This window comes from Thunnus maccoyii, chromosome 15, assembly GCF_910596095.1.
Source record: "Thunnus maccoyii chromosome 15, fThuMac1.1, whole genome shotgun sequence".
Classification (NCBI taxonomy): domain Eukaryota; kingdom Metazoa; phylum Chordata; class Actinopteri; order Scombriformes; family Scombridae; genus Thunnus; species Thunnus maccoyii.
In genome coordinates this window covers 26442448-26467731 of record NC_056547.1, presented here as the reverse complement: position 1 = coordinate 26467731, position 25284 = coordinate 26442448, and the positions used below count along the sequence as shown (strand labels likewise).

At 40.5% G+C, this 25284-nt stretch overlaps 1 protein-coding gene across 3 annotated transcripts in view; it reads left to right on the top strand.

The window, feature by feature from the left end:
* The window catches only part of hivep3a (HIVEP zinc finger 3a), a 36632-nt gene extending 19007 nt beyond the window's left edge, over positions 1–17625 (top strand). For all 3 annotated transcript variants that reach the window (XM_042435154.1, XM_042435156.1, XM_042435155.1), the window contains 6 exons: positions 2794–7050; positions 7500–7678; positions 11495–11664; positions 11765–11839; positions 13222–13823; positions 16677–17625. In XM_042435154.1, coding sequence (XP_042291088.1) covers positions 3181–7050; positions 7500–7678; positions 11495–11664; positions 11765–11839; positions 13222–13823; positions 16677–17219 — 5439 coding nt within the window. In that variant the 5' untranslated portion in view covers positions 2794–3180 and the 3' untranslated portion in view covers positions 17220–17625. The remainder of the gene's footprint in view (positions 1–2793; positions 7051–7499; positions 7679–11494; positions 11665–11764; positions 11840–13221; positions 13824–16676) is intronic.
* The last annotated feature ends 7659 nt before the right edge of the window (positions 17626–25284 follow it).

Genomic DNA, 25284 nt, shown 5'->3' with positions numbered 1-25284 from the left:
TTTAGGATGAAGGTGAAATACAAATTAGCATGCTGTTTTCATTGAGTTTCATCATAGAATTGTCAATGAAGTTTGTACTTTGTGCCTCAAAAATCAGATGCTTTGTATGCCACTGCTTCATGGAGCCTTATTAAGTGTATTGTATGCAAGGCAATATACATATTTGTACATTTATATTTATGATATTTTATATTTGCCTTTTTTGGTGATGCCTAATAGGAAAAACACAACAAAAAATGGTTTTAAAATTGTTCATGTGGTTTAATTGTTGACTGGTTTTTCACGGAGACCGGTCCAGTGTTCTTTGTCGTCCCCACGTTTGCCTTTTCCTCTCGAATTCCCCCCTGAAAGACTGGAGGAGTATCGGTGTAGTACGAATTCAAGACTCCCAAAGTATTGATTTTCTTTTGAGATGTGTACCACCGTTCTCTTTCCAAAAAGCTGTAGCTTCTAGGAGGGAGGCACCTTCGCCGCCTCGCTCTCTCCCTCTCTCTGTAGTCGCTGAGGATGCTGGAAGATAAATTTAGCCCTCCAGCTCTCCTTCCATCTGCTACCACATGGTTTAGGGCCGTTACCATAGGAACCACCGCTGGGTGCCCATTAGTGTGAGAAGAGGAAATTGACAAGATTTTTAAAAAGCCATTTATACAATATTCTTTTTATCTGTGTGTGTGTGTGTGTGTGTGTGTGTGTGTGTGTGTGTGTGTGTGTGAATGTACACAGTATTTCACAGATTTATAAAAGAGAGTTGTTTTTTTTATTTAACTTGAGGTGTTTTTGTGTGTGTGTGTGTGTGTGTGTGTGTGTGTTTTAGTACCTGCAGATTTTGAGCGCACGCTGCAGATTGTAACAGTATGCCCACACTGTATATGTTCACACTGTAACCTTTAGACAAACAGCAGAAAATGACTTACATGTGTCAAAATGTCTGCTGCCAGTGTTTTTTGAAAGCTATTTAAGTCAGCGGTTGAGGGGAGATGTATTGATTTTTAATGCATTGTTGCTATAGAAGCAAACGTGTGCGCAATTACCAAATGTGTATTTATTTGCACAAGCAAACAGCTGTCCGACTTTACTGCTGAGAACATTACACCTAGACGTGTGTTTTCTAGCAGAGCCTCGCAACGCTTCACCCAGAGAGAATCACAGAGGCTGAGAGCCAAGGACAGGGGGAAAACAGGATCCATGTGGAGAGAAGGATTGAAGAAAAAAAAAAAAACTGCCTGATAGGTTCATTTGCACTATGAGAGGTGCAAATGAACAATCTTTAGTTAGCACTGGAAAGTGTGACACATGCGAGTGTAAATGAACAGATGCATGGTTTTAATGATATGATTTAGTACTTACAGTAAGTGTTCAGTCTGAATTTATTTGACCCCAGTCATTGTCACCCTCATGCAGAGTATGTGGCTCCTCTGAACGTTTCACAGTCTGAGCTCTAAGGCGTTATTTTCAGTAAGATGACAGAGTCTGACTTTCCTTCCAAATCTCTTTGTCCAGATTTTACTACCTGTCTGACCTACATTTAGGCCTAGCACTTACTGGTCTCACTGCAAGACATTTAGGCCTGTAACATCTGAATGGTCTGCAGACTACAAAAATGATATGCCTGTAAATTATGCCTGTTTTCTGTTATAAAAGAAAGAAATGTTGGATTCATAGTCATTCGATATTGGCATGCATACTGTTCCCACAAGTTATATCAAAGATGGTTATCAACCTGTTATCTGTAATTTGGATATTGTCCAGCAGCTTTGCCGTCTTCCACCAGAATGTGGGTGTAGAAACCAGCTGGTCAGTGCGTGGGATGCCTTGTTTACTGTTTCAGTATGCTGGCACAAAAAACATTCAGTTTTCTTCAGTATCTCCACTGAGTCACCTTGTGTATGCACTAACAGCTAACAGCCATCCCTTGCCTTCATTTGGCTGGGGCTTTTTAAGTATCTAAAATCACAGTTAATCAGATCTGTACAAGTACTGTCTGATGATCATCATTGTGAAGGAAATGAGGTCTGATATCAGACAACACAACATGTCAAATATGCAGCGTCAATTAGAGCATGTTCAGACACTCTGCCCACCAGGTTCACATGCCAAAGCCCATTAGTTAATCCCACTGTAATCAATTATGCAAAGGAAACCTCAAGCAAAGCAATTTCAACAGATTATTACAACAGATTTTAAAGAGTAAGGAGGAAATTATAATATCACTGATGTCATTTTTATTTCCTGTTGATTGATGTAAATCCCTCCTCAACCGAGAGGATTGGATGGTATTTCTATCTGAAAATGACAAACTCTTCATGGAGCATCATTTTTTGCTCTGTCTCAGCAACAAGAAAATTTGGCTCATTTTTATGAGAGTGGGTGAGATATGTAAGTGGTGCTGTCTGACAAGGAAGACATTGTGGTACACAGTTTTGAAATAAGTAATGCACGGTTGATTAGAAATCATTGAAGAACTTGACAGTTTCAAATTATGCTGTTGTTGGAATATTCCTGTCACAGTCATTGGACATATTGCCTCTCTTATGGAATGTTAGCAGGATCATCATTTTTTACTTGCCCCATGCTGATGTATTTTTAGACAAAAAAATGTTACATAAAGCATTCTAATTTAAAAGTATTCAGCAGCCGGGGGAAAGTGTAAGCTGGATGTTGACACATACAGTGATTATGTAACACACGAAACATAAATATCCATATTTGGCGAGCGCAGGGTCAGAGGGCTATCTGTGTCTCACAGTTGAATTGTAGGCACTATTCTATATAATGAGTTGTTTGTCTTCACAGATCTTCATGTTGAGAAGACAGAAGAATCATATATTCAGCTGAGTCTACTGAGCATCAGAGTGTGTGGCAGCAAGACTGGCTGAGTGCTTCAGGATGGGATACTTTAGGTCAGCATGGCGGAGGACATCCTCTACAGCACACAACATATCACAGCTTCATTTTTTGATGCCGCCGTTTTACAATTGATGGCAATGTCCTGCTGTCAAGCAATAAAATTTAGGTAAAACAAGTAAAATTATGAAGCCTGACAGTAAACCTAAGTGGATACAATTTGATAGAATTCACTCACATTGAACCCATTACCCAGTTAATGATTTGGCTTGAACTCTGTAGCCTGGCACAGGCAGACGCATCCCACGTGTCTACCTGAGGCTGTCCTTCCATTTTATGGAGGCCTTGCATAGTTGCCTGACGACTGGGGAGCAGTCCGGAGATCAAGAACATTGTCAACCAGCGTCTCCTCAACAAGGCCCCCAGCCTAAGTCTCCCTCCCAGCAGCGTCAGCAACAGCAAACTGGCTCCCCAAAGCCCCATGGCACACCACAGCAGCCCAAACAGTCTAGAAGACAGCATCCTGAACGTAAACGTCTCAGGCACCAGCGGCAGAGCATTGACTCAGATACGGCGCTGGAACACAAACATGAGACAACAACAACAGCAAAATCAACCACAGTTTCTAGTTTGTCACCAGGAGTCCCACCTTTGTCAGCAGGTGGCCCCACACAGTCTACACCTGAAACCCAGGAGGGTACTCCAAAACAGAAACGTGAGCGTAAGCCTCAGAGACCAGGCAAATATGTCTGTACGTACTGTGGCCGTGCATGTGCAAAGCCTAGTGTCCTACAGAAACATATTCGCTCCCACACAGGTGAGAGACCCTACCCCTGCGCCCCATGTGGCTTCTCTTTTAAGACCAAGAGTAACCTCTACAAACACCGCAAATCGCACACCCACAGGGTGAAGGCTGGTCTGGCACTTGGGGAGCCGAGATCTTTAGAGGAGCAAGTCACTGAGTCAGAGGATGAAACAAGACAGTTATCATCAGCATCTTCCAATACAGAAAAACAAGGCAGTGTAGCCTCAATCAAGAGTCATGAAACAGACAGGGCCAAAGATTGCACTGGAGGAAATGATGACTCTTACGCAGTAAAAAAGAGACTAGCCCTGCGTTTAAGTAGAGGAAAAAATGTTCCTCAAGATGCTTCTGATGAAAAGTCCTCATCTCTAATTTTAGGGAGTAAAGGCAGTACAGAATCCGGTTATTTCTCTCGCTCTGAAAGTACCGAGCAGTCACAGGACAGCCCCCCAAACACAAGTGCCAAAAGCTATGCAGAGATCATACTCGGCAAATATGGACGTCTCGGACATCTACAGAGAATGTCTCGTCCTCATAACCAGCAACCCTCTGATCAGGAGGACAAAAGCATCCCATTCACGGTGCCCAAGAAGCAGGTCATTGACCATATCACCAAACTCATCACCATTAATGAGGCAGTGGTGGACACCAGTAAAATTGACAGTGTAAAACCAAGGAGATTCTCACTCTCCAGAAAGAATAGTTCAGATTCTCAAAAGAGTTTATCTATGAAGGAACCACTTATTCATAGCCCTAAAGCTGGAGATCTGGGATATAAAAACAGTGGGTCCATCACCATGGGAGTTCCATGTGAAAAATTTCATCATCCATCTCTAAATGTGGAGCAGCCAGCTGGGCAAACATCCACCGCCCCTCTGGTGAGAAGTCACTCAATGCCATCTGCAGCCAGTTCATTTGACGCCTCCAGTGGTGGCCCTAGTAAATTCCGCCTAAGTCAGTCCTTTGATGAACAGCAGCCTTCGCGTGCATCCCGTCGTTATGGGATGTTAAGACGGCAGCCAGCTATTGAAATTCCCCTTGGTGCCGAACTTACAAAAGAGGAACATGAGGATTCTCATTCATTTTATCCTGACAGCGTAACCACTGTGCCTGACCACAAGCAAAGACAACCGCAGCCATATGAGTGTGAAGCCTGTGGCACCGGATGCAAAGATTGGATAGGCTATAAGAAACACAAGCAAAGCCTTTGCTTACCACATCATCCCAGAAGTGAGGTGGTAATTAGTCAAATGGAGTGCTCACAGCTAATTAACCATGCAGTCAGAGCGGGATCTTCAGCGATGCGCAAGAGAAGGAAAGAGGAGAGTTTTGAATTTGATGACCCCTCTTCTCCATCTTTGCCCTCTCCTGCCCTCTTGTCAGGACAATGTAAAGATGAGAGTACTATAGCTTACGAGGGTCCCAGAAGACCTACACTGCAAACCTGTTCAGTAATTCAACATACTAGTTCATTTGAAAAACAAGATTCTTTGTGCAATGAGAATCAAGGCACTGAGGCAACAAAAAACTCTCCGCCTCATGAAGAATATCAACTGGTGCCTCAGAAACAACTCCAACAACAGTCAACAAAACTAACATCCCGAAAACTGGTCCGCCAACACAATGTGCAGGTTCCAGAAATACTGGTGACAGAGGACTCTAACATGAGCACTATGACCTCATTAGAGCCGTCCTCTACAGCAAAACATTCAGAGAAACCTGAAGAATTTCAGTGGCCACAGAGAAGCCCCTCCCTGGCCCAACTCCCTATTGAAAAGCTTCCTCCAAAGAAGAAGCGGTTACGTCTAGCTGAGGTGGCCCAGTCCTCAGGGGAATCCAGTTTTGACTCTATATCCCTGCCCCGCAGCCCTAGTCAGGACAGTAGTGCATCTTATGCATCCAGTCGTTCCACATCCTTTGAAGAATCAAATAGACCAGACATGGAAATAGCAATATCGACACCACTGAGGAGATCAAGAGCTCCTCACATGTTGACAGTGCCTGGGGTGCATCAGCACAGAGAGATGAGGCGCTCAGCATCTGAGCAGGCACCACATGACCCACAACCAAGTGTCCTAATGGCTGAGACCCGGAGTAAGTCCTTTGACTATAGTTGTCTGTCCCCTGAGCGCTCTGCAGTTGGTTGGAGGGAGAGAAGAAAATGTCTCCTTATGAGACACACTGCTATCAGAGATCCAGATGAGGAGGAGGAGGAGCAGTGTGCTATTCCAAGCCGTAGTCCTGATCATATCAGCCCCAGTACATCTTCTCAAACAAGCCCGACTTCTGCATACTGCAGTCGGTCCCCTGCTTCTCCTTCATCAGGTGACACAGTCTTGCGTAATCCAGTAAGATCACAATGCAAAGAGATCTTCTCTCAGTGGAAACTCAGTCAAAATATTCAGTTAGCAGGGAGCACTGAACTCTCCCTCACTCATGGCCCACCTGTAGATCCTCTAAAAGAGGAGGCCTCAAACATCCATACAGGGCAGCCCCCTCCTCAAGCACCACAGCCCTATCCTACACATGGACCTTCAGGGGCAGCCAGAGCTCACTACCTCCCCATGTCTACAGGGCTGAAGCTAGAGATTCCCTTACGACATGATGATTATTCAGAGGTTCGAGTAAGTCATTCCCACATCCAACACTCTGTCCCTCACATCACCTCCAGTCTGGAATTACTGAGGCCAGTCACATCTCCAGCAGTAGCAGTGCGTCTCCAAACAGACACCCTCACCCCAGCAAGTGCCATATACACCACATTGTCTCAGTCCACCTCACCCAGGCCGCAGGAGGCGATTGATGCTGTTTCACACAATATATGCATCCCAACAGCTGAATACAGAAACCATAGGAACACAAGTCCAGACCTACAATTGTGGTCTGAGGATGGCCTGAGGTTATCAGGCTCAGGGAGTAACAAGCGCATGCTTTCCCCTTCAAACAGTATAGAGCTGCCTCCTGAATCACAACAGCAACAGAAACGAGTAAAAGAAGCAGAGGAGAGGGAGGTGAATTGTGCAGACAAGTCATCAGTGGATACATGCAATCAGGAAGTCAAAAGGGAGGATCAGTCGTGTCAACCCAGTGTTTGTTCTCCGGTCACACATGTTGGACCTTCATTCCCAAGTCTCCTGTCCAGCACCTGTAATAGCTGGTGCTATTTGAACTACATTAAACCAAACCCCTCTACTCTGGATGAGGAGAAGCCTTCAGTGTATTCATCGTGGTCCACTAGCGGCTATGACCCCAACCCACCTGGCCTCTCCAGCAAGACAGCTCTCTCTCTGCTGCACTGTAAGCAGAGACTCAGTCCCTCCATCTACACCATATCTCCCATGTCAGTCAGGACGACAGAGTCAATGGAGCAAGAGGACGACACAAGACCAGGCTCCACTGAGGTAATTACAACACTAACCACTGATTACAATTGTCTATAAATCTATAACAGAGCACTGTATGTAAAAATTGACCACCATGAGAGATTGTCTGGCATTTTCACATTTATTAGACCAATCAAAATGTAGAACTTACAGGACAGAGAGAGGGTAGATGACATGCCATTAAAGAGTGTGAGTCACATGTGAAACTAGATGGTTGGTGCCCACACTGTCACTGTGTTTAACTCCAGTAAAGTCAAGGAATTCTGTTGCACATATACAGGATTGATTTAGGGTTCTTGGTAAGTTAGCATAGCAAGCCTCTTTGCAATGATGACACGCTGAGGGAAAAAATATATGTGCTTTCACAAATGCTATGATACACAACGTTCAATGAGAATTCCCAATTTTTGTCTCCCTGGGCATGCTGGAGCAGTTGGTGAATTTGCCCATGTCTCTTTCGAGTGTAGGTCTACAACAGCCAGTCGCACTGCGGAGACCATGAGGGAACAAGGAAGGGACAACAGTCAGCAGATGACATCAGGTCAAACAGAAAAGAGAACGAGGAAGAGAAGAGGAAGGAGGGGGAGGAAGTCCAGTCATGCTCCAGAAATAAACAACCTCCTGAAGTTTGGATTTCTGAGAAAGAGTGAGTACAGTATGAACTAATGACAGCTCAGCACTGTGTAAGATGCATAAGAACATTAGCTGATAACATCAGTGTTAAATTGAATGTTAGTCATTGCTTACAGTGTTGGAGGATTACGTCACATACCGTGGTATGTTGTGGAAACTGATGTCTGTCCACCATGTTGGAGAGGCCAAGGGTAGGCTGTCTGCACCAACAGAGTCCGTCTGTTGAAGGGATGAAGCCAGGAAACTACCTAGCTTCCTCTGCCCCTGCAGAGATTCATTTATACCAACCATCACAGCCATTCACATGTAGAGGCAGCATGTTTCAGTCTCTCACACTGACACCAAAGGAATACAGAGAAAATCTAGGTACATGTACTTGTAGCATTAAAGGGAGGCTGCCATTTGGAATGGAATTGGGCACAAAAACGACAAATGTATAAAACGAAAAGTGCTGGGGTCTAAAAATATGCTGAGAGAACACGTATTTTACTATACATATATATATATATATATATATATATATATATATATATATATATATATATATATATATATATATATATATATATATATATATATATGTATACATGTGTATGTATGTATGTATATGTGTATATATATATATATATATATATATATATATATATATATACATGTGTGTGTGTGTGTGTGTAATTTATATTTATAAATTACATTATAATTAATTTTAATGTAATGTATTATTAGTTTGCCAGGCATGTAATGTCCTTTTATTATTAATTGAATATTGCCCAGGTAGGTTAATACAGTGAGTTTAATTTCTTTTTTATAAATAATCAAAGGCATAAAAATGGTTAGAATGCATCCCAACAGCACTGGGAGGTTCAACAGAAGTTTATTAGGCTATTAGACTTTTTAGGCTACTGGTTCTATGTAGTAACCTCAAACTCCCGGATCCCACTATTATTAATTCAATTCAATGTAATTCAATGAACACCATTACTTACACTCTTACTGTAAAATTACAGAAAGTGTTGTCAGTGTAATAACTTTTTTCTTACGTTATTGTCACAGAAAATACTAATTTCTGATTGGCTAGCAGGTGTATAAGAGGACACCTAAAACAAAGATCCAACCTACAGTTTAACCACTGTTCTAAATCAGTGTGCAATACAGCATATCAAATGATACATACAAATGCGAGTAACCATAGAAACCAAACGTGTGCTTAATTCTGTATTACCAGATGTTAACTGTCACTGACATGGACCTCACAATGTGTTAAAACTAACTATGAACAACTTTGACAAATGGTTTATGAATTGAACACATGCTACCTTGTTATCCTTTGGTGAGCAATGGCATTACTGCAATAACACACCCTGAGGTATCTCGATATAGAAAATATTGGTCTCTGTGGAGAAAATACCACTCTGCTTTATGTTCGTTTTGTCCCAGCCTTGTATTTCAGGACACATTGCCATGTATTAACCCTGACCTGTTTGTTATTTTAAAAAATGTGATTCTTTTTCCTTTTAGTGACACAACAGTCTTTCACGTTTTACTGAAAGTCAGTGAAATGCAGTAAGCAAACGTGTAAGGTGTGAATTTGTTTGGACACACTTCTGTCAGGAATTTGTCTTAATTAAAGCAAACACACTCCTCAGATTATTTTGCGCCGAGGTTAAAGCAGACATGCTCAGTACTTTTGATACCCATCAGAAATAAACACTGCAGCGATGCGATGCAGGGGAGTGCAGAGAGGTGCCATCTGTGTGTCTCTTTTTGGTTCGGGAGTGTGTCTGTGAACAAATCCCTGTTGTGACTCATGTTGACGCTCATCACAGCCTTCCTAAAAGAGTGAGTCATCCTCACGCCTGCTCGCTTTCTCCTTCTCCGTCTGTTCAGTCTGTCTGAGGGACAAAAAAGACTAAAGTGAGGCAGTAAGGTAGTCGGATGCTGACATTTTTTTGTTGTTGGCATGGGGGAGAAGGCGAGGGTACTTAAACTCTAATCTTGGGTGTAAATGGTCCTTGCATGAAAAGACTATGTATATACTGTACCTGCTTTATAATATAGGAGTACAGTGCACGGGCATGACGGCAAAGTGTTTCTCTTTCATTAACTTGAAAGTTTTTCAAGACTGTAAAAGCCACCGTTCTACCTGCTGAGTTTATCCAGCCGTGAAGCCTGTAGTGAAAATAGAAGAAAAAACAGCAGATTATAATCAGAAGGATTGTTTATCATAGGAATGTGTTTTCATTTTCTGTGTTTTTTCATGCTTATTTGGAGCAGCAGCTGGTCTGGGCCAGGGGTTCCCTCCCTCTCTGTGCTGTTTTTATTGGCTGGTTGCAGCAAACCCCGTACTTTGGGCCACATCGTAGGCTCCCCCTTGGTTGGACTCAGTGGTGGTGTGAGATGTGATGGGGTTATAAGCAGGGTGTGATTTGTGAAAAAAATCAGAGGGGAGGATGTTTATGAAATGTTTTTATTCATGAAAATAAATCAGAACTAAAGTGGGCCTATCTAGACTATGAAGCATATTAGGCTATTTCTTGCAGCTGTTACAGTAACATTTATAAAATAATAATGAATTTAATAAAACAATTACGAAACTTGACCTTGACCGCTGCATTTGTCCAGGAATGTTTTCATTCATTTTTTAAAATGTAGCTCATCAAGTATTGCAATATTTTTACTCTCAGCGATGTGATGAAGTTCACGTCTTGTCCTTTCCTCACCCGCACATGTAGGAGATGTGATCATATACAATAAAACAAAAGGTTAAATGCTAACTTAACATGCCAGAATTAAATCCCCCAACACGCCTTTCAGTACTGTGGATAACTCCACTCGGCCAGACGTGCCAATACGCTTAATGCCATTCTTGTCACTTTTTAATTCACCTCTTCATAGCAAACTTCAGTATTGAATAGAAAATAATCACAACATGCAATAACACAATGTGCTGTCATCATAAAAATAAATAGGCTACAGTACATGCCTACTTGTCAGATGAAGAAAACAGTCTGCTTTGATGATGAACTTTTGTCTTCTTTTTATGCTTTCCTGTAGAAGGGTCATCCACAGCGTGTTGTTTTGACCCACATCTCTGCAAATGCCAGGAAGGAGGCGACCCCTGGTCCATTTACTGCATCATCATGTAGCCCAGACGCAGTGTCATCTGCACTGTCACACGAGCACTTACAGTGAAAATCCATTTCTGATTTTAATGTTGTTTGCACTAATGACTGTTCTCAGGTTGCAGAGAACACTTCGATTTTTTTTTAATAGCCTGTTTTTATTTTAGATATTTTATATGGTTAATGGTGAAGCAGCATAAATCACTATGAGGGGGATACATTTTTGTCCCCACTGAGGATAAAAATAACTCAGCAGAGGCAGGGATATATAGACCAGAGGGAGGTGAAGGGGGGGGGGGGGGGGGGGGGGGGGACCCCACCATTCCCCCCCGGCAAATCACACCCTGGTTAAAAGGCACAGAGGTGGGGTTCTGGTTTTGGCTTATGAAAGCCGCCCTGTTGAAGCTGAAGTGGGTGCTTCGCTGAGGGACCCTCAGTATACACGGAGGCGTGGACCCCCGGCCCAGCTGCCACAGTGAGAGCTCAATGTACAGTAAAGGCCAAACAGATAGCGTACTTATGCTGGATAAATACAGGCACTAAAAAGCTGCTTACAGGTGCTAAAGGGCCCACAGCCTGTCTGTCAGCTCCACTTACACTCTTATTGATTGTGACTATTATTCTGAGAGGAGCAGCATCAATAGACAAGTGACAGGGAAACTCTCTGAGGACAAAACTGAAAACTCTTGTTTTTTTCATACCTACAGACCTAATGAGAAGTATGGCATCGTGCATGATGGAGCTGGAGGGAAGTGCCAGTGTAAGGAGTGTGGATTTCATTGCAAGAATACTAGTGTGCTGGAAAAGTGCACCCATCGCATCACAGAATCCTCATTATACAACTGCAAACACTGTAATGCTGCTTTCAAAGCCAAAGGTGAGGAAAGACAATGAATTTTATTTAGTTTGTTTCGGAATTTGTGACATTTATGTTCACTGTGCAGCTTGTATGAGCTCATCTTCTCTTGTTTTTATAGGGAGCCTCACTGAACACCTGAGATCTAAGGCACATGGAAAAGAAACCTGTTGTTACCCAGATGACACAGATGAAGGTATGCTATGTTGTTTATTTTTATTTGTTTATATGGGGTTGCTAATATTTTTGGATTGAATGTACCAATAAAAAGTTTTTTCTGCCATTTCTCTTTTTTATTGCTAAGAATATTAATAAAACATGGTCACTGAATGTTTAAATTCAACTGAAGCTGCCATTGTTTTTGCTACAGATCTGCTTTGTAACTTACATGTCCTCTGCTCTCTTCTTTGGCACTGATTTACATTAGCACCCACATTAGCTTTTAGGCTAGTATCACCTCATCCATAAGCATTGACTTGTGTTGCACTCAGTTGTAGAAAAATATTTGCAGGCTACAGAGCTGTTTAGCTAGTCAACTGTAGCACCTTGAAAAGTTTAAAAACGTACTTGCAAATGTCCTGATTGGTCAGTTTGAAAGCCAATTGATATCATTGTTCTGAAGTCCCACTGCTAAGAAAAAGCTTTGTCCTTGGCCTGTAAGCTTCAATTAGCAGTGCAAGTTTGTTTACATTGTGTCTCAATGTACCTCCCAGATCAGCTGTCAATCAAACCCATACACTGGCCTGCCTGAGAGGCTTGGAAGCACAGAGGCTTCTCATGTTTCTCCAAAGACCTCATTTTCTGTTTTTGATAAAAGTATTTTTTTTACCACAGAAAGGGCTGACTTCTGTGATTTTAGTTAAGTATGCATTTTCCAGGAACAATTTCACTTAATGTGTAATGCCTTCTACAAAGGAGATAAATTAAGACTTAATTTCATTCATTAGTTGGAAGACCAATAACAGTCCTTTTTATTGGTGGCTGCTCACAATTACCCTCAGTGCTGTAACCTGGCCTACCCACCCGTTCTCATTAACACTTCAAGTATTGATTGATTGATTAAAAGATTAAACCAGGTCTCTCATTCTATTGACTTATGTTCTTCGTCACGTTGTTTGACATTTCACATTTCTTTGAAGAGAAGTGTAAACATTGGTTATCGGCGTATCAAGATCTCGGGCGTACGAGATGTAAGATATGTGGGAGTAGATATGCAACATGGGTGAGGCTCATACATGTAATACCAATGGAAAAAAAAATCTCTGCTACTTATTTTTTTAATGATCTGTTGCAACACAGGCCACTAATACCTGCACAGTTTTATTTCCAGTGCCAACTTGGCCATGGAATTGGAATTTCATTAAAAATAAAATGGTGCTAAAAGTTTTTACCTGAATATTAGAAATGCATCTGAACAGCACAGTTTCCTCCAAAACACCTCTTGTATGTACAATAGGTGACATTGGCAACTATTACCCCAATAATTGATTGTAACTCTAGAATGGTGTTTCGGTAAGAAAGAGGGCTGATGGAAAGTAAAAAATAGTAATCTGTTTTGAATTTTTTGTCCTGTCCTAGGAGTCTGTGAAGATCATTCAGTTCACCCAGATGAACAAAAAGATGATCAGTACTCCAATCTGGGAAAAGGTGGAGATGAGGATGATAACATTAAGGACAAAGATTGTGATGAAGACAACTGCTCCACAGCTGCTGAAAGCTCTCACACTGCCTCCCCTGATAGCAAGAAACCTCATCCAGGAGGCCAGCTGATGGAGCCTGAACTCAGCCGATCCCTCACACTTAATCCCAAGGATTTTACCAAGAAGAGCTCGGCCAGCACCAGGAGGGCCCTGTTCGCCCGCAGACGCCTCGACGCGTCAGCATCCTCTGGAGGCTCTCCCTCTCCAAGTACTGCATCCCTGATTCCACAGAGGGAGCCATCTCCACCCCGTAGCCCATCGCCCAGGCCTCGCCACTCCCCTGCTCCCCCTTCCTCCCTCTCCCCATCCAGTTGTCATGTCTCCACCTCCCCGGTGAGACCAGCCTCCCCTGTCAGAGGCCTTTCTCCTGTAATAGTCCAGTCCCATGGAGCGGGGACCTCGGGGCCTCCAGGCTCCCTGGCAGACACCTCTGTTCAGCGTTGTCTTTACCCAAGGGACCGACCATCTACAGCACGACTGGTAAGTCACTTAAAAAAACACAGTGACATAACATCTGTTTACAGCATTTTGATTAGTTTTCCACTTATAACGCAACCCAGTCATTGTTTTCTGCATGTATTTTAGTCTAACTCTGTCATGGTGCTGTGTTTTTGTCATGGGTATAATTAATGCTGGTGAAAATGTGGCCTTTGTTCAAACCACAGTCTTCACTCACCTGTGACTTGATCCATCTCTGTTTGTTTAGCCTACAGTTTTAAATAAATCAGCTTTTGGCTCACAAAGCTAATCTTGTGTGGCTCAGTCAAATCCCAGTAAGTCAACATCTAGAACAAATATAGATAGGCTGGTACATATGAGGTTATTTTAAAGTTGCACATTTATTGGAAAAGGAAGGAAAGGCAACTCTCTTGTTTTATATCAGTCAAACCAAGCCTGCAGCTCCGAGCCTTAAAATAATGCGGGAGAGTTCCCAAATAGACACAACATGTTTTCCCTGGGCAGCCGCTGATAAAATGAGAACCAGGCCGATCGTTAAATACCAAAGATTGGAACCACATGTCGACGATGAAAACAACATGGGTGAATATCTCAGTTTGCTCCAATAAAATAAAAAACATGTCTACTCCAAACTCGTCGTTATGTTATGGTGTAACCTCACCACTTCCTCCTCACACCAATATAGGTCTCATAGGAGAAGACACTGATTCACATTCTCCACGGGGTTGTTTTCCGCATCTGCACACAGACATTTCTGTTCACATGTTAGCTACATCTGTAAACTGAGTATATATTTATAAGTTGAGTAATTTTTATCCACCAAAATATTTGATGCATACATATGCATCATACATACATTAAAAAACCTCCATACTTGACTTTCTTTATATCCTTTCTTATATATATTTCTTTAACACACATATTTTCACAAATTTAATTCATTTTATTGTGTTTCAGCACACCATTCTCATAATTCAACTTACACTAGAGCTTGACTAATAAATTGTTTGAGGTAGTTTAAAAGTACTGTAAAATGCCATAATCTTTTAATAACCAAATCTAAGGATCTAAGTATACTTATAAAAATATTTTTATATAAGATAGGTATTATATTATAGGTATTATATATATATATACATACATACATACATACATACATACATACATACGTGCATACATACACACACACACACGTGTGTATATATATGTGTACACACACACACATATATATATATATATATATATATATATATATATATATATATATATATATATATATATATATATATATTTTCATACATTTATGCTTTAAAATATTCAAGGAATATTGGAATTATCACGTATTATCATTAGAGAGGCTATATTACTTTTGAAAGGAGAAATAACACATTCTTCCTCTGACAAATGAAAAGTTAATTAATAAGCAATAAAATGCACCCTCAAGGCTCGCTCAATTCAGTACACTTAGCTTTCCTTATACAGTCTTACAGTACTTATGTTGTAACTTATGTTGTCTAGCGTTAGCTAACGTAGCAAACTATATTGCTACTTTGTCCCTTCTCTTTTGCCATTGTTAAACTGCACTTGAGCATATCACAGATAAACATTTGAATGGTTTTAACACAAAGAAGTAAAAACACAGGCTGAATCCAAATGTTGATGTTATCGGTTTGTATAATTTGGCCTAATGTAAGCATGTAAATGTTAAATAAAAGAGGACCCAGGATTGAGCCTTGGGGAACTCTACATATCACGTTGTTCCGCTTGGACGCACAATTACCATTCAAATGAAATCCTGAACTGAGATTCGTCACATAAGAGGTGGTCCCTTTTTGTGTTTGTGGAATGAACATCAAACTTTTCCTGACTCTGCAGATTCTAATAAAAATATATTATCATACTTTTGGATTATAGCCTATGAATTGTACATAACTTAACAAAACATAACAAATTTTTCTGCTTTTATCATCATTCCTTTCTTTATGTTGTGACATCCGTATTAATATGAGGTATGATTCATCTTATGAGCAAAACCTGTTTACAGTAAGTAAACTCTCTTTGACAGTCCTCTGCACTCACAGACTTCCTGGGAAAGCTCCCATTAATTCAGTAAGTCTGCAAGTGCGGGGAAGGCCAGACATTTGGATTCATTCACAATACTTCAACCGGAGGCATGTTTGTTGTTTCCTGCTTGTGGTCCCATTCCACTTTCTCTCATGCAGGTTGCCTAATAATGATGTCTTTAAAGAATAATTAACACCAGGCTGAAAAGTAGTGTTTCACTGCCCTCTCTGGTTGAATGTTTTAAACCTGTTTAAACTCTGATTACCATATACTTCTACATCACTGTAGCAAGGTGAGAAGTTAAACCACTGGAGGTCAGAACAAACAAGATTTTCAGGACATGTTAGGATGCTCTCCGTAGTAATTGACTGAATGGGAAATGACAGGAAATACAATTTACCATTATCCTGTATTTGCTACTTGTGACCAGAGTCGCCAGTGGTTTAGTAAAAGTTCTAGCTTTAAAAGAAGTCATGTATGAGCTCTCTGGACCTCTGTCCGTGACCTGTGTGACGTTCAACCCAATCCTACGTCTCTGTCAGCTGCAGCTGTTTACACAATGTCACAGTTGCACAACAAAGGCCACCACTAGCTGAGACCTAACAGAAACATGTGGTAAAAGATTAACACATCAGCATTTCACATATTCTTGATATTTGATCCCATTTACTTTTTTCTCTTTCATTGCTGGTTGCTCATTCACAGCACCTCCCAGTGCTTGGCTTTTAAAAGTTGTTATGTCTTTACTGTATCCTATTACTTTATCCCAGCAGGACTATTCAAGTTTCATTTTATCTTGTCTTGTTGTAGTCTGTGGATGAGGTTGGTCTCACCCACATCACCCCACATCCCACTAGGCCTCGGGGAGCCCACAACGTCCTGAGTCACCTCCCTCTTCACTCCCAGCAGCCGAGCAGGGCCCCGAGCCTTCTAATACCCATTGGGGGGATTCACATGATTCAGCCCAGGTCGTCCCTCCCTCTGTACACACTGGTGTGCAGCCCCACAGCAGCCACAGTTAACACCACAGGGGCAGGGACATCTTGGAGACTAAGTGAAGCTCCCAAAGGAAGGTTTTCTCTGCTGCATCGACAGGATACTCTCAAAGAGACGTCGCCCAGCAGCCGAGCCAGCCCACGGGACCCCGGTGCATCAGGGGAAATGTCCAGGAGTAGCCGTTCAGACACACACAGGAAGGCCCAAGGATGCTTTGGCGTCCGAAAGCCGTTGAGTCCCGGAGCAGAGACGAGACCTCCGGAGGTGAGCACAGATGCACATGTTACAGAGAGGTGTGTTTACCCCGAGACCACCCAAGGCCAAAAAAAGGCTCCTTCCTCCCAGACACAACTCTGATAGGAGGGAGAGTCTGAAGGGACAGTGCAAAAGACTACAAACCAGAGAGAAAACACTCTGGTTTAGAGACCGTGGACAAAAGGCAAGAGCACTTGAGCACCGCTTCTGAATGACGCTATTATGTAATTATATGAATAATATATAGACAATATGTTAGATATGCAGTATGTTTTGTAAATCTTTTTTTACCCTCTTGTTTGATGTCATCGGTGTTCAGTTATTTATGTGCTATTATGCAATTCTGTACTATATGCAAAAGCAGCTGGAATGAAAATAGAAAAGTTTTAATCAGTTCATCTTTTCCCTATTAACCCCTTTGACAGCTATAATATACTATTGCTGTGTTAATGTACTGTATTACCAAAATGGATATAGAAAGGTACTACAAATATTTATTCATCCCGAACAGTATTTTGAAGTGCAATTTTATGTCAAGATTGTGGTTTGAAATGTCATTCTTAAAGGCTGTGATTATTATTATTTCTCAGTTTTTTTTATTTGTTGTTGTTGTTGTCTTTGTTTGTGTTTGAAGAAGCAGGGTTACGATCACCTCCTTTTCTAACATCTTTAGAAAGAGAAGCTTCAGATCAAGACGTTCCAAGTGCACTGACAAATGATTTGATACCCAGAGGAAACCTGTTTCACGTACATGGTAGCTACGGTACAATTTTTTGCATAAACAGATACATGTATTTTTGTGTTGTTGCTTTTATAAATGATACAATCACTCTGTCATTTTCATGTTTACCATTAAACTTCTCATTTTTACAGATTTATATTAAAACTGTGGTATGCTTGTGGTTTTTGAGTTAGTTACAATTACTGATACATTTTCAGAATGTAAGGACATGAATGGAATCCAGGGGCTGTCTGAAGGTAGGAAAACTGCATTTAAACACAACAGCATGCTGAAGAAATGTTCAGGAATGTAAAGTAGTTTGAATGTAAAGTAGTAGACATGCTAGCAGGAATGCTGCTAGTAATTTGTAGTGAAAAGGTCAGGTTATCCAAATTACAAGATAAATACAAATACACACACACACACACACATATATATATTTATATATATAATACACATAGTTCTGTCTAACTATGGAGGTAATTTTGGGTTTACATGCACATGTTTTCTGAGATTTCAGTCTCTAACAAAATATAGCAAAGATGAATGGCATTTCCTTTACGGTGCTCAAAGCATTGGCAAATTACAAATTACTTATGAAATTCAACAACATCATTATTTTTTTTACTATTTATATAGCACCAAATCACAAGGTTTAGACCGTACTCTTTCATTTACAGAGACCCAACATTCCCCCATGAGCAAGCACTTGGCGACAGTGGCAAGGAAAAACTCCCCTTCAATAGGAAGAGCAGAACCAGGCTCTAGGTGGGCGTCCATCTGCCTTGATCAGTTGGGTTGAGAGAGTAAGAGATGGACAGCAACAACAACAATAATAATAAATAATATGACTAATAATAATGATAGTAGCAGCGGGTGTCGAGCAGGACCACGGGGGCAGCAGGCAGCCCACAACCACAGATCCAGATTCTACAGCTCTGGAGACAGAAATACCCATGAGACAAGAAAGCACAAAACTACAGGAGAGAGAGGATGCCGAGTTAGTAACATGCATTAATGGGACATGAATTCCTACAAATGGAGAGTAGGAGGAGAGGGAAACTCAGTGCATCACGGGAAATCCCCGGCAGTCTAGGTCTATAGCAGCATAACTAGGGACTGGTCCAACACAAGCCCAGGCTGGTCCTAACTATCAGCTTTATCAAAAAGGAAAGTTTTAAGCATACTCTTAAGCATAGATAAGGTATCTGCCTCCCAGACCGAAACTGGAAGATGGAGAGGAGCCTGATAGCTGAAGGCTCTACCTCCCATTCTATGTAGAGATTCTAGGAACCACAAGTAAGCCTGTATTCTGGGAGCGCAGTGTTCTAATGGGATAATACGGTACTATGAGCTCTTTAAGATATGATGGAGCCTGACCATTAAGAGCTATGAAGGTGAGGGGAAGAATTTTAAATTCTATTCTGGATTTTACAGCGTGCCAGTGCAACGAAGCTAAAATGGGAGAAATATGATCTCTTTTTCTAGTTTTTGTCAGAACATGTGCAGCTGCATCCTGGACCAGCTGGAGAGTCTTTAGAGACTTGTTAGGGCAGCCTGATAATAAGGAATTGCAGTAATCCAGCCTAGAAGTAACAAATGTATGGACTAGTTTTTCTTGCATCTTTTTGAGGCAGGATATGCCCTTATTTTTGAAATGTGACGTAGGTGAAAAAAGGCAGTCCTTGAAATTTGTTTTATGTGGGAGTTAAAGGACATATCCTGATCAAAGATAACTCCCAGATTCCTTACGGTGGTGCTGGAGGCCAACGCAATGCCATCCAGAGTAGCTATGTCATTAGATAATGTGTTTCTAAGGTGTTTAGGGCCAAGCATGATAACTTCAGTTTTGTCTGAGTTTAGTAGCAGAAATTTGCAGGTCATCCAAGTCTTTATGTACTTGAGCCATGCTTGGAGTTTAGTTAACTGATTGGTCGGTTTCATCTGGCCAGCCAGTAAAGAGTTTAGTGAGACCAGTTATCCAGCATCATGGATGCTAGGGTTTAGTGAAGCTAGATACCCCACAGAGCGCCTGAGTAAATTGAACTTGCTTGATGAGACCAACTGCTTACAGTGAATAATCCAATCTTTCAACAGAAGAAATAGTCCCTATGAAAACTTTTCACACTTGGATGTGGAGTATGCAGAGTAATGAGGACACAGATTATGAAAAGAGATGTTGTTGAATTTTTCAAATGTATTTTTTCAATGCTGTGTGTACCACAAAATTCCATTCACTATAGTATCCTGATCCACTGTATTAGTGGCGGTAGATATCTTAAAATGAGGGCAAATAAAACCAAATCTATCTGCTTGTCTTAATCCCATGAGGGGTAAGTGAGAAAAATGTTTGTTTTTTGTAATTTGGTTGTACTGACCCATTAAAGAGCAACACACCCGTGTGGTCTTCTAAATGCATGTCCAATGTTACAACAGGGTCAATAGTATGGTACAGTAATAGTAACAATACTTTTCCTTAAAATTGAATTCAATTCCAGGGAGACAAAAGATTATAGAAAAGTGAATTTTTGTTTTTCTGAAACCTGCAGATACTGTGCTGATGGATGTGGCACCACCCTGTGGCTATGGTAAGGTTGTATTTGATGAGATGAAATACCACTTCTCAGAATGAAAGCACTGATCTTATATGAAATCTGTTTAATGGCCCGCCTTGTTTTTGTTGTTTTTTTCCTTCTGTATTCTGTATTTGACATTAGTCTTTCCATTTCTTCTCTGAGCTGATATGGTCATTAAGGCAGCTCGTCTTTGTTTCCCAGCACTGAAGATGTCACATGTAACCACTGGGTGGCAGGAGAAAGCCACTTATGGTTACTGATGCCTGGATGCTGAAAAGGATGACATCACAGTATTCTGAACCCTTCTGCTGTAAAAAAAAACTGTCCAAGAGATGACACACATACAGCAGGAATACAAGTACAAATATAAGGATGAACTCCCTGTTAGTCATACACTGGGAATGGGGGGAAAAGGGGGAATTTTATTGTATATTTTCTTGTTTAAACTGCAAAGTGATAGAAACCATGGACAACTGAGGTGTGGCAAAAGAAAATATTGTGCTTTTATTCCTACATGTGTGATTATTCCTCCATTTTTCAGCAATCTACAATCAAGTGTTAGTGGGAAAGGTTGAATGAATATGTAGGAGCAACAGAGCAACAGAGATAGCGAAAGCCAAAAAAAACCAAAACAAAACCCCTGAAATGGTTTGCCGTTTACACAGTGATAATATGATTACAACAAAAATATCAACTGAATATTAAGGCTTATTTCCAAAGGAAGAGTGATAAGGTTAGAAGAAAAGATCCAAACAATGAGACGGGGATTTCTTCCTCTGTGAGCAAAATGAAACATCAAAAACAAAAACATCGGCGACTAGGGGATTCCTGTCATATTGAAAGTGCAGAAGGAGGTTATATAAACAGAATGACCCGACAGACCTATGGCAACACAGTATTTTATCAGCAACAAATACCCCCTTCTTTTATGTCTGCAATACTAAGAGAATTAAAGACCAGAATATGTGAACATATCCCATTTGCTTACACTTGACCTTGTTGTTGTCATGTTAGTAATAACGAATAGTAAACTGGCTCAAATATGGCAAACACATATGATATAGTAAAAAGAAAAGCACACACCATAATTTAGTTAAGTTTCACAGTTGAAATATTTAAAATTCTCATAGATATTACCTTTTTTAAACTGGAGGTTCAGCAGGCATTTTACAAAGTAAAAATACATTGATAAACAAGAGTCTCTAAAGATTTTCTCACTTTTTCTAATTATTCCAAAATGTCTTCAAAATATGGTGAAATAATAAAAAACTAAATGAGGCCTAATTTTCACTTCATGGTCTCCGGCAGGTTTCATTTGCAAATAACAATGTTAAACCCCCATTTGCCATTTGAACATGATGTGAGTCAGCTGAAGGTCATGGGCGTGTTAAAGCTCGTACGATAGATATAAATACAGATAGACGTCTCCTTCTAAAAGAGGACTGTCCAGTTTCTTTTAATTTATGAACTCATCCCTTAATTTTTGATTTTTTTTCCTGATGTCTTTTTATCGATACACAGTTTAAGAGTGCATTGGGTCACATATGTATCTCCTGTTTTGATACATTTATCAGCTTTGAACTTTGTTGTTCTTTATAATAAATGTCTGTTACTATGGCAGTCCCATAGTTTATAGAATATATCCTGTATCAGCTGGTTCAAATTGTGAAAATGCAATGTCAGAGAGGGTGGAATGAGTTAGTTAGAATTAGTTTAACCTTAAAGCTTTCTTTACTTCTTTCTTTCTTTCTTTCTACCTTTATTTTATTACACCATGGGAAATACAAGCATACAAAATCAACAAACAAAATCAGTTAAAATATTTACCATGGGAGATACAACCATACAAATCAACAAACAAAATCAGTTAAAATATTTATCATGGGAGATACAACCATACAAATCAACAAACAAAATCAGGCTGGTAATGGACGGTTATTAAGTACATTCCTTAAGTGTCCAAGAGGTATGAGAGTATTCAGTTTTAGGTCACGTTGCAAGAGATTCCATGAGTCTGCTGCACTAATACTAAAAGCAGTCCTTCCAAATCAGTCCTGGCACGAGATACCTGAAGAACCAGCCAGTCACTGGAGTGAGTTAAAAGTGAACCAGGGTTCCAATGCAACATAGATGGCATGTATGATGGTAATTTTCTGACCAGGGCTTTATAGATATAGAGATACCAATGATTATTGTGTCACTCAGTCAGAGAAGACCATCTGACCTTATAGCAGAAGATACAGTGGTGAGTATTGTAGCTGTCACCAATAATAAAGCTCAGTACTGAGTGGTAAACAGAATCTAAGAGCCTTAGTGTGGAGGCAGCAGCATGTCTGTAAATTACATCCTCATAATCCAGAACTGATAGGCAAGTTGATTCAACAATCTTCTTCCAACAAATCAACAGAAAGCAGGTTTTATTCAAGTATAAAAATCTGTTGCCGTAATTTGCCAACAAGGTTTATGATGTGGTATTCAAATGCAAATTTGTCATCGAGTCAGATGCCAAGATACTTGTATACTGTGACCCTTTCAATATTCGAACCATTGACAGTAGAGATATGCAGATTACAGTAGTCTATGATTTTGGATCATGAGAAAACCATTCATTTTGTTTTATTTGTTTAAGTTTTGTTCAGTTTAAGATTAGTAAGAGCATGTTGCAATGCATGAAAGGAGAGTTGCAGTTTCTCGATAGCTAATTGAACAGAATCAGCAATACAGTACAAAGTAGTATCGTCCACATAAAGATGAATTTGGCAACCACGCAGGGAAGAGACAATGTCATTGACATAAATGCTGAACAGGAAAGGGCCCAGAATGGATCCCTGCGGGATGCCTGCTGTAATTGGCAGGAATCCAGACTGGGTCACAACATCCTCACACACTGACATCTGTCACGTAAGTAATTCCGAAACCAGCTGCAAGCATCCCGATCAAAGCCAGTAATGAACAGTCTTTCTATAAGTAGAGAATCGTTACCTGTATCAAATGCTTTCGCTAAATCTATAAATATAGTGGCACAGTGTTTCCTGCAGTTTAAAACAGTGATCTAATCATTTAATACTAGTGTGAGAGCTGAAGTGGTGCTGTTATAAGTTCTAAAACCAGATTGATGTGGATGATTTCAGCGGGTTATTCACTAATGATTCCAGGATTTTTGAAAGACAGGACAATTTTGAAATTGGGCAATAGTTAATTAGATTGTTACCATCTCCACCTTTGTGCATCGCGACCACATGGCCGGATTTCCAAACCCTGGGAACTATGCCTGATGAGATAGAAAGGTTGAGTATATATGTGATGTGTACCTTAATAAGAGGTACAGATAATCTGAAGAAGAAAGAATCTGAATTATCCTCACCATCTGACTTCTTGATATTGATGGCCTGCAGTACTTTCAGAACAAGATCAACAGGGAAAGGCTGAATGGAGAACTTGGACTCTGGGATAACTGTATACACACAATCATTAATTGTGGAAGGGGTCCCTATAGGTCTATCCTCAAATAAGTGGGCAGTAGCAGCAAAATGTTTATTAAAAGCTGAACAGACATCATTCAGTCCTGACACTAAACAATCAACAAATTTGAGACTTGGGGGAAGAGGAGTAGTGGCTTAGTTCTTTTTGACTGCTTTTCAGAATTTGGCCAGGTCCAAATAGGAGTTTGTAATTAAGTCCAAATAGTATGTTGACTTGGCAGCCCTAACTGCTGCTGTATACTTGTTTCTTAGACATCTAAATGGCGTCCAAAGAATTTGATCCCCTCATTCTTTTCCTTAAAGAGAGCTGATACGTCATGGGAAAACCAAAGGCTTAGTCTATTTTTTATTCAAATTTTTTTTTTAAAGGTGCATGTTTATTAACGATGGAGAGGAAGGTTAAGGTTAAACTAAGTTAAAGGTGATATATATGCACATTTACAGGTCTGCATTTTTAATCTGGGTCTGTACTGGAACATCATTGCATGATTTAAAGTTCAAAAAACTCCTTATTTATCTTACTAGTGCAGTGCCCATTCAAAACATGCCTGTTTGGAACAGGCCGATTTATCAGTACCTTACCTAGAGAGAACAGTGGCTGTCCCCTAAACACCTCTCATGCAGACTATCGCTAGATGCTACCATTTACCGATGCTCCCTTAAAACCTCACACACAGGCTATCAGTAGACGCTATAATTTACCCATGTTCCCTAAAAGCCTCACATGCAGAATATCTGGAGACTACAATTTTGAGTTGAGCTGAAGTTGATCAGATGAACTGTAGTGCCTGTTCAAAATGTACCTGAGACATCCTGCACTATGTCTTGAACATACATACAAAATTCCCACGTGTGAGAAACGGGAATACAACTCTAAACTTTTTCAATTCATTCTCTATGGTAGTTCTCATCACTACACCATCTCTGACCACAATGAGGGTTGCAATGGCAGAGTGTCACTGTCTGTATTTCTGCTTGTTGACTCCACGGGCAGAAGAATGAGCAAATCAACATTATCAACCTAAATTATGAGGCATTTTTATATATTCCTTGAGAACCGCTCATCCAAACAACTTCACACATCGACATTGCACTTCCCCGTTTCCCCAGCAATCTGCCCACCAGGTATGAGGTAGATCGGATGAACGGTTCTTGAGGTCTGTGAAGGACAAACCCACATACATACTTGCATACCAGTGGAGGCCGGTCCATAGAGGCAGAGGAGGTTGCTCCTCCTCTATTTTTTGAGAGGTAAGAGGAGATCAAAATATAAAAAAGAACATTTGGTTGAAATAAACCATTACCAAATCTCAGTATTATTTATAAAATATTTTTTCTCTCTTCTTTAGAAAAAAATCCATTATTGAAATTCTGGTTAAAATGCTTCA